At 37.6% G+C, this 14,449-nt stretch overlaps 1 protein-coding gene across 4 annotated transcripts; it reads left to right on the top strand.

Moving 5' to 3' along the window:
• Positions 1-173: 173 nt before the first annotated feature.
• On the top strand, positions 174-12,882 carry FAM76B (family with sequence similarity 76 member B). Of its 4 annotated transcripts, none has more exons than XM_054003265.1 (10): positions 174-350; positions 462-526; positions 1,013-1,067; positions 2,590-2,745; positions 3,593-3,789; positions 5,730-5,777; positions 5,977-6,057; positions 6,731-6,863; positions 9,547-9,648; positions 10,312-12,882. In XM_054003265.1, the coding sequence occupies exons 1-10, from the start codon at positions 246-248 to the stop codon at positions 10,399-10,401; spliced, it is 1,032 nt and encodes a 343-aa protein (XP_053859240.1). In that variant the 5' UTR covers positions 174-245; the 3' UTR covers positions 10,402-12,882. The 4 variants fall into 4 exon arrangements, with proteins under 4 accessions (XP_053859240.1, XP_053859230.1, XP_053859246.1 ...); XM_054003255.1 differs by having other exon boundaries at positions 6,728-6,863; XM_054003271.1 differs by lacking the exon at positions 5,730-5,777 and having other exon boundaries at positions 6,728-6,863.
• The last annotated feature ends 1,567 nt before the right edge of the window (positions 12,883-14,449 follow it).

Below are 14,449 nucleotides of genomic sequence, written 5' to 3'. Positions count from 1 at the left end.
AGAGAAGGAAGGGCGGGGGGCGCGCGCGGGGTGACGCCGCTGCCGCCGACACAAGGGGGACGCGGGCGGGCGGCGCGCGGGGCCCAGGGCGGCACCGGCGGGAGCGGCACCGGCACCGGCACCGGGACGGGGGCGGCGGCGGCGGCGGCGGCTCCTCCTCGGCGGCCCCGGCGGCCGCTCCGTCCCTCGCCCCGGCGGCACCTCCCCATTCCCCTCCCTCGGCCCGCCCGTGTCCGCCCCGCCGGATGGCGGCGGCGGGCGCGGCGGCCGCCCCGGCGCTTTATGCCTGCACCAAGTGCAATCAGCGGTACCCGTTCGAGGAGCTCTCCCAGGGCCAGCAGCTGTGCAAGGTGCGGCGGCGGCGGCGGGGCGGCCCCGGCCGGGGCTGCTGGCGGGGCGGCGGGCGGGGGCGGAGCGCGGGCCGGGGCTCGGCCGGGCAGTAACGCGGCGCTTCCCCGCAGGAGTGCCGCATCGCCCACCCCATCGTGAAGTGCACCTACTGCCGCTCCGAGTTCCAGCAGGAGAGGTACGGCGTGTGTCTGCTCGGCGGCGAGCGCGGTTGCAGGACCTGGGCCTGGCTGGTCCGGAGAAGAGCAGGCTGAGAGGGGATCTCATCAATGCACATAAATATCTCCGAGGCGGGTGCCAAGCAGATGGTGACAGGCTCTTTTCGGTGGTGCCCAGCGGCAGGACGAGGAGCCGTGGCCATAAACTAAAACACGAGAAGTTTCACCTCCACATGGGGAACTTACTTACACTGAGGGTGGCAGAGCACTGGAACAGGCTGCCCAGGGAGGTGATGGGGTCTCCCTCTCTGGAGACACTCAGGATCTGCCTGGATGCTTTCCTGTGTCACCTGCTCTGGGTGATTCTGCCTTGGCAGGGGTGTTCGACTGGAGGTCCCTTCCAACCCAACTCTTCTCTGATTCTGTTTGCAAGTAATTGCACGGGGAACAATGTCAAAGTGCGTGTTTGTCACCTAATTCAGTATTGTGCCATTTTATCTCTTTAGCAAAACCAACACAATATGCAAGAAATGTGCCCAAAACGTGAAGCAGTTCGGAACGGTGAGTAGTTACTTGGTTCTTTTTGCTGAAGTTGAGCTTGTTTGTGCTTCAAACCAAAAAAAAAATCTGTTGCAACTAATTTTCTTATTGTCTTTTGAGGAAAAAAAAACAAATCCACACTATAGATTGCCATCCAGAAAGGTGATGGAAAAGCCTGACATCTCTTGATTTCCTCTGTGGGCTACTGTTTCTTTTCCCAAATTGAAATCCATTTGGGTTATATATAATTTAACAGTTAAGAATAATTTCAATATAGCTATTTGTAACAAAGCAATGTTATTTCATGCCACACACATTCAGTTATTCCCTGCATATTCTCATAAGCACATGCTTCATGGCAGGAAGACCATTAGCTCTCATTGTTCTTAACAAGTGGTAAATGTGAAAATCTAGTAATACCACATGCTTTATATAATGTAAGTCTTAAAAAATGCATGTTAATAATGTTAAACTAATAAGTACAAAAGATTTTGAGTATTATCTGCATTCATGTTACTTTATATTTTCTCATATTGTATTTTAGCTTCAGTTCTGTTGCAAAATGAATTTTTCTATCATGTGAATGCATACATTGTATCTGAGCTACCCTGCAGATACAAGTTTTTAGGGGGTATCAAGATAATATTGTTGTGAAACAAAAAGGCATGACTTCCGTACACTTGTCATAAACCTTATTAGTTGAAATTCAACTTATTTGAGAAACGTAATAGCTGTTGGTATGTAGTCAGGCACTTTGTGAATGTGTATGTAAACTGAACAAAGAAATGCTTTCAAAAGCTTAAATTGCAGCAAAATGAATTGCAGGACAGAGCCATCATCAATTTTATCAGTAGTTCATCAAAAAAAAGAATTGCACTGAAGATAATCAGCCACTTCTAAATTATGAAAACTGACATCAATTTTGTTTTTCAGCACTCTATTAGCCTAGTTGAGTGTATGATATAAAAGTTGATAACCTGACCTGATAGTTCAGATCTATCTGATTGGTTTTTGTTTGGTGGTGGGTTTTTTTGTTTTGTTTTGTTTTTTAAGTTTCCTGCTGAATTTCAGGGATTAGGATACTAATCTTGGAACTGTAGGGTTATTGAATCCCTGAGCTGTGCAAAGGAGAGGGATGCCATCAGCAACTTCCAGTCTAAAAAAAAAAATCACTTGATTACTCTTCTTTTAAAGTTCTGTAAGTGATTTCTTAAGTAGTGTAGTAAACTAAGAGAAAATGTCAACATATTTAAAAAAATAAAATGCAGTAGGTGTAGAGATTAGTAACCAGATAGATGTGTGTGTTGCTTTTTTTGTGTCTGGGTTTTCATGGAAAGTCCAGGCTGATTTTAACCCTTGAAGAAACATCACTTTAGAGGAAAGGTTTATTACTGAAGATAAAAATGGTAGGAAAAAGGTTCTTTAAGGTAGGTTATTTGAAACCCTTCCAGTTTCGAAGCATCATTGTATGAATTGAAATACCAGAATTTTCATTACTGCAAATACAAATGTATTGACTTCAGTTCAACTTTTTTTTTTTCAGCCCAAGCCTTGTCAGTATTGTAACATTATTGCAGCATTTATTGGCACAAAATGCCAGCGTTGCACCAACTCAGAGAAGAAGTATGGCCCACCCCAGACTTGTGAGCAGTGCAAACAGCAATGTGCTTTTGATCGAAAAGAGGAGGGAAGAAGGAAGGTAGGCTTTGTTCCACATCTCTCATGGCTTAGGCTGACAATAGTGTTCCTCTTTCAGAAGAGAAAGATTAACAGGAATGTATCTTAAGTTCTCTAATACTAGATTAAAGTTGCTGATCTGCGCTTTACAATATTTTAATTAAATTTTGTAACTTACAATTGTTATTTTAGCTACTGAACTAGCTTTTAATTAAATCACTCTTTGTAGGCATAAGTGTTAGCAGACAGTTGTAGCTGGGGAACAGAAGTTAAGCAGCTCAACAGCTCCTCGTGTTTTGAAATTTATTTTACTTTTTTTTCCTATCCGTTGGATCTCACGTATGTTCATAACTTGAATCTGTCACTTTACCTCTTCTTATTTGCTTGCCTTGCCTTTAAGTAGAGCACCAGAGAGGTAGATTGCTCTAAGCAGCCCTTTGTGTTCTGTTTTGTTAAATAGCTTTGGTGAGTGCCACTTTCTCATTCCAGAAGGTGCTGAGAAAATGACCTCAAAAGCCTCTTGACTGAGCCCAAGAATAATGCTGTTTTTACAGAAGAATTTACTTGGTACAAGTAACACGCTGTAAAAAAGACTCATCCTTTTAAAAAGTTATTGTTATTTTTGCAATGTAGAGCAGGTCCAAAATTGCTAGGACTCTTTGTAGCATAACTTTAAATGACAAGTCGAATAAGATTCACGTTACTAAAAGAAACTTGCATATAGTGGAGATACAACAGTGACGTTTCAGAGCAGAGTCTGGTTTTCCCAAAGATAATGGATGAAGTGAAACAAAATCTCCCTGCAAGTATTGAGTACATCTCTCTAGTGCAATATACTTGGAAATAAAACCTGAATTATTTTTCAAAAGGTTGATGGAAAGCTGTTGTGTTGGCTCTGCACGCTGTCCTACAAGAGAGTGCTACAGAAGACAAAAGAACAGAGGAAGAGCCTGGGATCTTCACATTCTAACTCCTCATCCTCATCTCTTACTGAGAAGGACCAGCATCATTCAAAACACCACCACCATCACCACCATCACCATCGTCACAGCAGCAGTCATCATAAGTAAGTATTTCAAAAATTGAAATAGTTGTTGGTAGCTCTTTATCTTCTATGTTCTGTTTATACTGAGAGAGTAAGAAAAACTATTAAAAGCATGGTGTCAAAAGCAGTAGCAGAGCATTGTTCTTCATGGTCTTTGAAAATCCTGGGATTCTCAGAGTTTGAGTGAAAGTGGTTCATTAAAAAAAAAAGAATTCTTGGTGATTGTCAAACTAGTTGATGTTAAAATTGGTAAGAAGGCTAGGAAAAAGGCTCATGGAATGGCTATAGAAACAATTTACTTGAGGGCAAACTTGTATTTGGGTTTCTACACAGCAGCTCTGTGTGGTACCTGCATTTGCCAAAGGTGTGTTTTAGCAGTGAGAATCTTCATCCTGACTTACTTCACCCTGACTTATTTGTGTACAAATATTCACAATTAAGAGGAGAAACAGAAACAACAGTGTGGGATTGCCTTCAGTCTAGGACCAGTTTGTACCTCTTTGCTTGCTTTTATAATCAAGTCTTGCTGGAGTAGGCACTTTGGGAGTGGCTGTGATACGGACATAGGGACATAAGACTCTCGGTTCAGTTACTGTCACTCTAATAACATTTCACATAGTTTTGTCCCATTTTCTGCAGCTTTTCTCAACACATCATCTCTGGCCCTGGCATAAACAGCATACCAACCTTAATGTACATACCAAATTTAATTAGTCATGAACTCCAGAATTCATTTTGGATTTTGTGCTGCTATAATAGTAGTCATGATTCTTATTTTCAGTGATAGATTTGTGGCAGCATAACTTCAGAACTAGCTTACTTTTTGTGTTTCATAGTAAATACTATGTCTGCAGTGGTAATGACCCTGATCCCAGACACACAGACACTTTCCTTCTAAACTTCACATTTCTAATGCTTATAATTTTTCATCTTGTCTGAAACTTGCCTAAGTGTAACTTAAAGATAGAAGCAAAATAAGATGAAATTATATTGGTTATGAGTAAAAGAGAAAGGCCCATACTTTCACTTTAAAAAAGAGAGAAGTAAGAGTTGGCATTTTAGGAATTCAAAGAAAAAAAATATTCTTGTCTATGCATAGAGTTATTATACTGTTCCTGTTCTTTAAAATCTCTGCTGAAAATTTAATTACAGAAAGTTAAATCTAATTTAATGCTTTTGGCACAGGTACAGTAGGGATTAAATAAAAAAAAAAAAAAGTCTTTTCGACTGGACAGAGCTTCTGATATACTCAAGACTTATAACAGTATGCATATCACTACAGATCACAATGTTCCTGGTTTCCCACCTTTTTTTTCTGTAGACTGCCACAGGTCCATTGCTTCTGGTCCAATTAATAAGACTCTTTTTCCCTGATCATTTTAGTTTTTGTTAAGATCAGACAATAGAGACAATGAGGTAGAAATACAGATTCTTTGAACTATTTCACTCAGTGCATTCTTCTTCATTCTACCCTTCCTGTATCAGTGTTCTTTATTAGTTCCTTTTGAAACGATTGAAAACAAATGGTTACCCCTGAGAAGCAGTTGTTTTCAGGGATCCAAAACTTAACTTTACTCTTATGGCAGCAAATGAGCACCATTTCAGGCAGTGTTCATATGGCAGTATGGGAATCCCAGGAGAGCTGCTTTAGACCAGCTGGCTGAATACAAGATTAGCAAGACAAAGTTCACAAAAATTTTGAGGTATCAGCAAAAAGGTTTAGCCATCAGTCTTGAGGTCTACCCCTTGTGACTTGTAATAGCCAAGAAATAATTTTATAGCATCCTGACATACTAAACCATGATCAGGAACTCCAGTGTCCAACTGAAAATTCATAAATGTTCACTATATTAGGATAAAAAAGGGGGGGAAGGATTTTTCTCTAGTACAGATACCATTCACATAAACTTACAAATAATGGCATGTTTGATCAGTTACCAAGTACATTTCACATATTTCAGAATCAGCAATCTGAGTCCAGAACAAGATCAGGGACTATGGAAACAGAGGTAAATATTATATTATTTATTAATTTTCTTTTAGTTTATCTTGCAGTTTTCATTTAAATAATTTCCTGGTTCTTGCATTTCTGGATAGTCTCTAGCATTCCACCTAGGAGCATGAGTTAGTTTTTTTACATGTACCAAATGGTGATATTAGAGAGTTGCATAGTACGAGGCTTTAGGTTTACATTTTGTTTGATTTCAGCCATAAATCCTCTGCAGCTATTCAGAATGAAACTCCAAAGAAAAAACCCAAACTGGAATCCAAGCCATCAAATGGAGATAGGTAAAGTTACATTTTTGTAAAGCTGAGCCATTTCAACCAAAGAGAGCACTGATTTGTGGCCAGTTGCCTTTCTTTGTTTGTCTGAAGAATGAGGGATGTGAAACTTGTGTCCTGCCAGATGGATTATTGGGTGGCATCTGAGTGCTGTCAGTCAATTAAGTTACTTTATTTGCAGAAAACTAGTAGTTATTTTCCTGCTTTTAAGTTGTTTGGGGCAAAATTAAACAAAGCTTATGTACAAGGTAACAGTTATCAACCCAATGGTGTTCCCTCACATCGGGACATTATTTGATCAGATGCAGGATAGAACCTGCTGCTTTAAGCTAGCCCAGTATCTAGAGAATTCTTTTGAACCTTAATGTGGGAGACTGAATCTTTATTCTGTCTCTGGCCAAATGGTCAGAATGAAAGTTAAAAGTGGCTGCTTCAGTCAAAAGGTATTTGTCCCCCTCAAAAGCTAATACTGAATTATATTTCTGCAGGTGTATGTAATGTGTGCCATTAGTAAGGTAATTTGCCAGTTGCATCCATTTCTGTCAGGTACATACTTTTTTTGCATTAGTCCTTAAGGATGTTTATGGAATTATTAATTATAGAATTTGATTTTTTTTAAAAAGTGGTTTTCTTTTTTCTTTTGATGCTGTAAGTAACTATTGGTTTTCATTTTTAGTAGCTCTATAAATCAGTCTGCAGACAGTGGCGGAACTGACAACTTTGTCCTCATAAGTCAGCTGAAAGAAGAAGTAATGTCACTTAAACGTCTTCTGCAGCAAAGAGATCAGACTATTTTAGAGAAAGATAAAAAGGTAAAAATTGTACCTGCTTAATAAAAACTTTATAGTTTTGTTTTCTGCTTTGTAGTCTCCTAAAAATGTCAAAACAATAAGATAAAACAAAAATCACATACTATTGTTTTATATAGCAGCTAATCAGATCTTAACTTCTAAAAGAAAACTTTTGGACTTCTGTATCATGAATATATTTTGTCTCTTAAGTCAAAGAGTAATTCATCTTACCTCATTTCAGCCATGAAGAAGTTAGCCTGTTACTCAGGCTGCATGCCACAGGTCATGGATAAAGTGCTGGACAGTAGTTTGCATGTTTTACATGCTCTTAACTGAGTCATGGCAAAGAGTAGTAACCATTCTGAGTTTAGCATAGTTTTTATTTAATTTTAAACTAAAGCAACTCTAGCTATAATAAGTCAATGTCCAAATTTATATTTGTAGTTAATGAAAATTAAGTGGTTTGTTTTTATAGGATTGGTAAGTATGTGTACTGTGGGTTGTCAAGTCTTTGTGGGTAGTCAGAGACTAGAAGAAAAGCTTGGATTAAGTGGCTGTCAGTCAGCAAAAGTTAAGTGAAATTGTAGGCCAAGTGGCTGCAGCAGAACTCTTACAGAAGATTCACCCTTCAAACAAACTAATGGCTAACAAGAAAAGAGAAATAACAAGAAATACACGCTTTGATTTACATTTATTTTATTTTTCTGCCATCTGAATAACTACATGCATTATAGAGCCACTGTAAGAGTGGCTCTAGAATATCTGTCCAGGATTGAGTAGGTTATAGAATTGTATTCCAAACAAATTTATTGGTGTTTTAACTAAAATTTTGGTTGTGAACGCATAATTGCCTACCAGACATTGATGGTTAAGAAAGACACATTCATACTGAAAGGAAAATGCTTCCACTTTTAAACCATAGTTCAGTATCTTCATTTCATAGTTGTGTTTTGTAAAGGATGTTGAATCTACTTTCATTTATGTCACTGTTAATATATACCTAGTGTTGGAAGTACTTGCTATTTAAGCCTTTAAGTATTTAATGTGAAAGAGCTGAACAGTCTGTCATGAATTCTCTTTAGGTATTTTCTTCAGAGGACAGACATTAGGCCCTGATCTCTCTCTTATAAAGCCAGGAGAAGATCATGAGTCAGTAGGAAATTCACTTTTCTGTTTTTATTTTCAATCTACTGGGCAAAGCTAACAAAAGTGGTAGGTAAGGAAACGTCACGTACTTCTGCATAACCACTGCAGTGACTTGTTTTGTGCTGCTTCCATAGGGAGAACATCTATTGAGTTTAATATCCTCGCTGCTAAAACTATTTGACTTCAGAGTTCTTCAAACTTAGTCTCTTTCAGGCACAAAGTCCTCACTTTCAGAATGTCACTTACTTTTTCAACTGCTGCAGTGAGGACAAAAGCTAAACACATTATACAGTGTTTGCATTGCTGAAAAAATTACAACAAATGAACATATTGCAGATTTTTTTTTCACTGTGACATAGTAAGTTTGAAGACATGTCCTGGGTGAAAAGCCTGAGCCATACCTGTGGGAGATTGCTGTTAAGGTCATGTCTCAAGATTTGTGAGGGACAGCATTTGAACAGTTTTGAATGCTCCAAAAGTAAAACCTCTGAATTGTATAGCATGGCAACAAAACCAGCTCAGTACACCAGCTTTACAGATAATACTTATTCATCACTTTCTGTTATGACTCAAGGTATCAGCCATGTCATTATCAGTGCTTATTGTTTGCACTACTAGCCTTGTTTGTCTTTCTGCACAAAATGGTAACGAGAAACCACAACATTACTGTGGGGCCCTGAGACTTCATTATTAGGACAGGACCAAAGTTTGCTGAGTGTTCACAGGTAGTGTGTTTGCTTGGCTAGTTGCACACTTTACTGTCATGCAACACTACCACTAGTGTTTTTTTTTTTTTATTTAGTGTGAACTATGTGCGTTTGCACCAGATGCCCTGTAGTCTACAACAGCCATAAGTGCATGCCTTGAGCAGCAGTGTGTGTTCAGTGAGTTATGTACCATTATAGCAACATAGCTGCACTTGACCTGATTGACTGTTCTTTTGAACAATGTCTGTTTCACTACATGTGACTTAACACATACTAATGTTGGCAATAGCAGTCTTGGTAGTCATTTTAGGAGGGTATGCTCTGGTTTGTTATGGCAGGCATCTTTGCTAGCAAAGAGGCTTCACTTCCTAATAAATTTGGAATGTATACATTGTATATATTTTTCCCTCTGCTTAGGACAAAATGTAATGTAGAAGGACACGAAAACATCCTTTTTATTGTCTTTGTATGGAAGATTTTTTTGGGTGTTACCAAACCATATAACTGACAGATGTAACTGAAGATTGTGGTAAGCATCTCACAGCTGAAAGAACAGCAAACATTATAAATCACCAGTCTTGTATTTGAATTTTTTTTGTTGAGGTTTAGCCTGTTCTGTACAAAATCCTGAGCCAACAGTACAGTTACATGACTACAGTTGCTTTCTGCATATAAAATAGGTATACAGATTTTTCAAACTGCTTCTCAAGTGCTGAGTTGTCAGTATTGCAATAGTAAATAAATACAGCGTTTCCTGAGATTCTTGAGCCTTCGCTAAAGATTTCACATATTGACTAGAAGATGTATCCTGTTGCAGTTCAAGGAATCTTCATAAGATCTGTGGTTTTCAGTTGACAGAATTGAAGGCAGACTTCCAGTACCAAGAGTCTAACTTGAGGACAAAGATGAACAGTATGGAGAAAGCTCACAAGGAAACTGTGGAACAGTTGCAGGTGCGTAATTGCTTATCAATGCTTGGGAAATACTTCAGATGGAATCATATATTCAGGCTGTTCACTCAGCATGTTCACTCAGGATTGTTCACTCCAATACAGTAGTACCAAGTTCATGAGTGGTCATTGCCGTGCTTAACTTCGGATGCATTGTACAGCAGTTCTGCAGTTAACAGACAGTCTCCATATGAGTTAAACTCCCTCTTTGAACCTTAAAAAGTAAAGCCTTACCTCACATGCTTTCTCAAAGTTTATTTTTTGTGTCTGTTCTCTGACAATTTATCAGTTGTCACTGGGCTATGGATCTGATTTAAGCACTCAACATTAACACAATGGCAGCTAGATGTTTCTTGTTAAAGTATGCTTTATCAGGAGGAAAGCCTGAATTAGTTGCCTTACAAAACAGTCTGAACAAAACAGTCACAGACTGAGCAGACACTCAGTGCAATAGTGGATATACTAAATTTTGCAATATGGGGAGTGTGGTTACTTTCTCTGTTGAAGACAGACTATGCATATCAAAAAACATATACAGATCTTTGAAAAGTGATCATTGCCTTCTCTGAATGTTCTTAGCATGTACATTTTGAGAATTTGTTCATAAATGCAAAGTGCTTGACACTACTATTTCAGTAACTCATACTTTTTTAATCTGTATTGCAGGCCAAAAACAGAGAACTGCTTAAACAAGTCGCAGCATTGTCAAAGGGTAAAAAGTTTGATAAAAGTGGGAATATCCTCACATCTCCTTGAGGAACTGGTTCTTTGTGGGGTTTGCAACTCAATGTACATTTGAGTAATTCTGCGAAGCCCTTAAAATCCTGTGTAGTGGAAAAAATATTTTTGCACACCAGATTAGTTGGCATGTTTCCTACATGTTTTTATAATTAATATGCAGCATTTTTTAGTTACTGTTCAGATTAAATACTTCAACTGGCTTGAAGAATGTTTTTATTTTTTTGATATTGGAAACCTTTTGCCAGCAATAGTATTAAACAATTGCATAGAGAACATAGCAGTGCTCTCTCCGAAAGGACAACATGCAATAACAAACTAGGTGTACTTTTTACAAAGTAGCAACTGAGTCTTTTAAACTACAATGATGTCAGCCAAAAGTTCATGAATCTGCCATGACACTGAATACTGGTTTCTGGCAACTGTTCTTTTACTTTGTATGAAAATATAAATTTGGAATGGAAATCATGGTGCTCTCAAGTGGAACTAAAAAGAGGCATATATGTATGTGTAAATACGACTGTAACGGTTATATTCTTAGTTATAACAAGTAATTAGTGTTTTACATTCTTGTGATAGGGACTGACTGAAAGATTATCTATTGTACAGTAACAGAGGCAGTGTGGTTTTTGTAAGATTTACTGTAGACTTTTCTTGCAAGTGCCTTTCTCCAACTGTTTATTTATAGGAATGTTGGTATTTTGTACATAAGGTTTTTATGTTTTAAAAATCATGTTTAATAAATGTTTTATGTAAATATAAATGTGTGTACAGAGGAATCTGAAACAAAGATCAAAGTGGCTAGTGCAGTGCTCGAGGCAGCATTAAGGCCTGGCTAGCTGATTGATGGACAGTGAGTATTGGCTTTAGATAACCTTTGTAGCTTGTGTCTGTGAGGTGTAGAATTTTATTAGTGCTGCTTATGCCAAATACTTCCTGAACAAAAAACAAATTTTTTTTTGCCACGCTGGAGTTCTGTAGTTTGTTTATATATTTTTCCCATTTGGCACAGCACTAATTTTAATTCCATAGCAGACATTGTAGTCCAATGTTACATCCTTAGCTAGTGATACACACTCAAAGTTTTAAATGCGTTTATTCCCCATTGTCTGAATTAACGTACTTGGTTGTAACTCATGGTGATTCTTCTTAATGAATTGCAAGATTCACATCCCCCACTGAAATGCACACTGAGAAAAGAGTAGCCAAAACTAATGGTCTTAAAATTAATTAAGGGAATGGATGTGGTGTCACAGGGTGGGTTTTAATGTTTTGGGTGGATTTTTATTCTAAATTGCATCAGTTTAAGGTTAGCTCTCCTCCTAATGGACATGAGTCATATTCAGAAATTTCTATTAAACAATAATTTAGTATACCCCAAGGTATCTGTTCAGGAAGGTAAGTTATGAATCAGCATAAAAGGAAGTAGACATACATGGGTGAAGGTTTAAGTCAGCTTTGGATACTGACTGGTAACAGGGTAGCCATTGATATTTCAGCAAGCTTAATTGTGTAGAAACAGCTACACATTTTTAATTGAAGAACAAATGTCTATAGACCCTTGGCTGTTCACCCAGGTACTGAACTATGAACACTTTCTCAATAGTTCAAATGCATTCCAGCAGCGACAGACTACTGAAAAATATGAAAAACTTGAGCTATCTTGTTTCATATAGTATGTGTGTATTTTTATACTGTAAAATCAAGTTTGTAAGTTTACGAAAGCTTCTCTTTAAACATATTAAACTATGGTAGAGAATGCTGCTATCTTTGGGGTTGTTACTAATTTATTTAGTATACAAAGTTAAGACTTTTATTAATTCAGAATTAATATTTGGGCCATTTTTTTTCCATTTTGATGGTGACCTATACTCAGTGAATGACTTTTGAAATACAGAAATGCATAGCAAAATTAAACATTTTAATTAAGATTATTTAAGGATATCAGTTCAAGCTGCAGTCAGGGACATTTTAAAGAAACAAGCAAACGTTCTGTATTAGAAGTAATTGACTTCATAAATCCCAGTCAGAAGAATTTGTAGGGGTTTCAGAGTGTTTAGTTCTAATTAAATACCTGTGGGTTTTCTTACATAATCTCATTTTTAACATTAATTTTTTAAAGTTCTTAACTAGCCAACTGAATCCCAGTCCTGAGAATCATGTTCTGGAGCTGTAGATTATTGACATAAAAAACTGATGTTCTTTAAACGTGGATCTGCGAGGAGATTGTTGTACTGTATTGTGCTTCTTAGCCTGTTTCCAGATGTTGATTAGAATTGACCAGTAATGGCCATTTTGGCTCAAGATATTTATGTATTTTAAGCCTGTGAATATTGCGGCCCCCTTTTAGATAGTTTGTCCAAATCCATGTTCTGCAGTGAAGCTGTTCAGCTGTCCACATGTATAGATAATTGAAATCCTGTACTGGCACACATCTGACCATTGACATTTTGTACCTTTTCTAAATCCAATGTTTCACAATAAAATATTGTCAAAACATTCATCTGTCCTTTAAAAGTTATTCAAAAATCCATATCTTGTGTTAATCTTTCATGCTATATCACTCACTAAAAGTCTGTGGCCAAAAGATGGGCAGAATTTAATATTTCGATTTCTGTTAAGATTAGACACCTTGGGCTGTCTACAGATTGTAACAAACTAGAGCTGCATATTACTTTGTCTCAGGACAATATTTGTTTTCTCCAACAGAATTATAATAGATAGAAATATTTTCCTATTGAGAAGAAAAACACATGAAGTGACATTGAAAATTTTTTTGTTCCCTTTCTTGTGTCAGGAGAATTTAGGTGCCTACACCAGCATCCTGCTGGCTGTCAGTCACAGTGGCTCCTAATGTTTAGAGCACTGGTGCTGCAAATTGTAAATCTCATTTTATATTTTTCTCAGCAATCAATCTTCGTCGTTCCCCTATCCAGAAGAATACTTCTCATTCAAGAATTAAAGTTCAAAACAAAACAAAAAAAAAAAAAACCAAAACCAAACCAAACCAAAAACCCAAAAAAGAAACCCCCAAAACAACCAAAAAACCAAGTCCAACAAGAGAGTAAGATTCTCTATCTGGTCAAGGCAGTTACTGAGAAGGGGAGAATCTTTTGAGTTTCAGAGCATCTCAAAACTGTTGATGCTTTGTGTTAGGTATATTAATGAACAATATGCTATTCTAATACTGGATTGTTCTCAGACTCAATGCAAACTTGAAGCAGCAGTTTTGAAGCCATTTCTTTTTAAAGCTAAGAGCGAGTCAAAATTAGGTGTAGTGTACTTACTTTAGGTGTGGCCTCCATGTGACACATGCAAAATACGTGTAACTGGCCATGTAACCAACTGACTCCTGAAAAGAGATTTGCATCATTTGAAGCAAATTTCCTTAAAGAAGATTTAAATCGATATAACCTGTGTGTAGGCATTCAGGCAGTTCTTTATGGTCTTTAGTACCTTCAAAAATTCTAAATCCCCACTGATTTTTATGAAAACACTGATGTTTATGATTATAAACTATAGTTTTTGAAATGGAGTAAAAGCTTTTCATGTCATTTTTATTCATTCAAATTATTACTAAAATATTGTTACTGCAATAGAAGTTACATTTTCTGATATATTCTATGCAATTGTTTTAGCTTTCCTCATGGAAGAGGTACTGATATATGAAATTACTTCTGTTGAATCCCACAGAAGGAGTAGGGGGGTATCAGACATGGGAATTATTGAGGTGAAAGGAGATGTTTGTGGTGCTCCTGGAGAAAGGAGGAGGGTAATGGAGGTGTCACAGTTAATGGAAAAGAGAGACTTCTGAGATACCATGTTACTTGTTTATGCAATGTAGTTAATCACACAGCTGGGGTTTTTTAAGAAATACATATTTTCTTTATCTGTAAAATGCAGCGTTGCTTACAGGAGATTTTTGGTTTTGTTGGAGTTTGTTTGTTTTTAGCAATACTAGAGTCTAGGTTTTAGAAATGAACAGAAGAAACCACTTGATTAAATTGAAATACAAAGATGTAACATCCACCTTTTAAGCAGTTAGTCATAACTGTGAAAGTCAAAA

This window comes from Vidua macroura, chromosome 2, assembly GCF_024509145.1.
Source record: "Vidua macroura isolate BioBank_ID:100142 chromosome 2, ASM2450914v1, whole genome shotgun sequence".
Taxonomy (NCBI): Eukaryota; Metazoa; Chordata; class Aves; order Passeriformes; family Viduidae; genus Vidua; species Vidua macroura.
Note: the sequence above shows the minus strand (reverse complement) of the source record. Positions and strands in the feature narration are given on the sequence as shown.

What these genes read in the sequence shown, in the direction of transcription:
- FAM76B (XM_054003255.1), top strand. Translation starts at nt 246, where the DNA reads ATGGCGGCGGCGGGCGCGGCGGCCGCCCCGGCGCTTTATGCCTGCACC. An exon ending in AAGAGGAGGGAAGAAGGAAG is followed by an intron (nt 2,746 to 3,592) that starts GTAGGCTTTGTT and finishes ATTTTTCAAAAG; the next exon opens with GTTGATGGAAAGCTGTTGTG. An exon ending in AAGCCATCAAATGGAGATAG is followed by an intron (nt 6,058 to 6,727) that starts GTAAAGTTACAT and finishes TTTCATTTTTAG; the next exon opens with TAGCTCTATAAATCAGTCTG.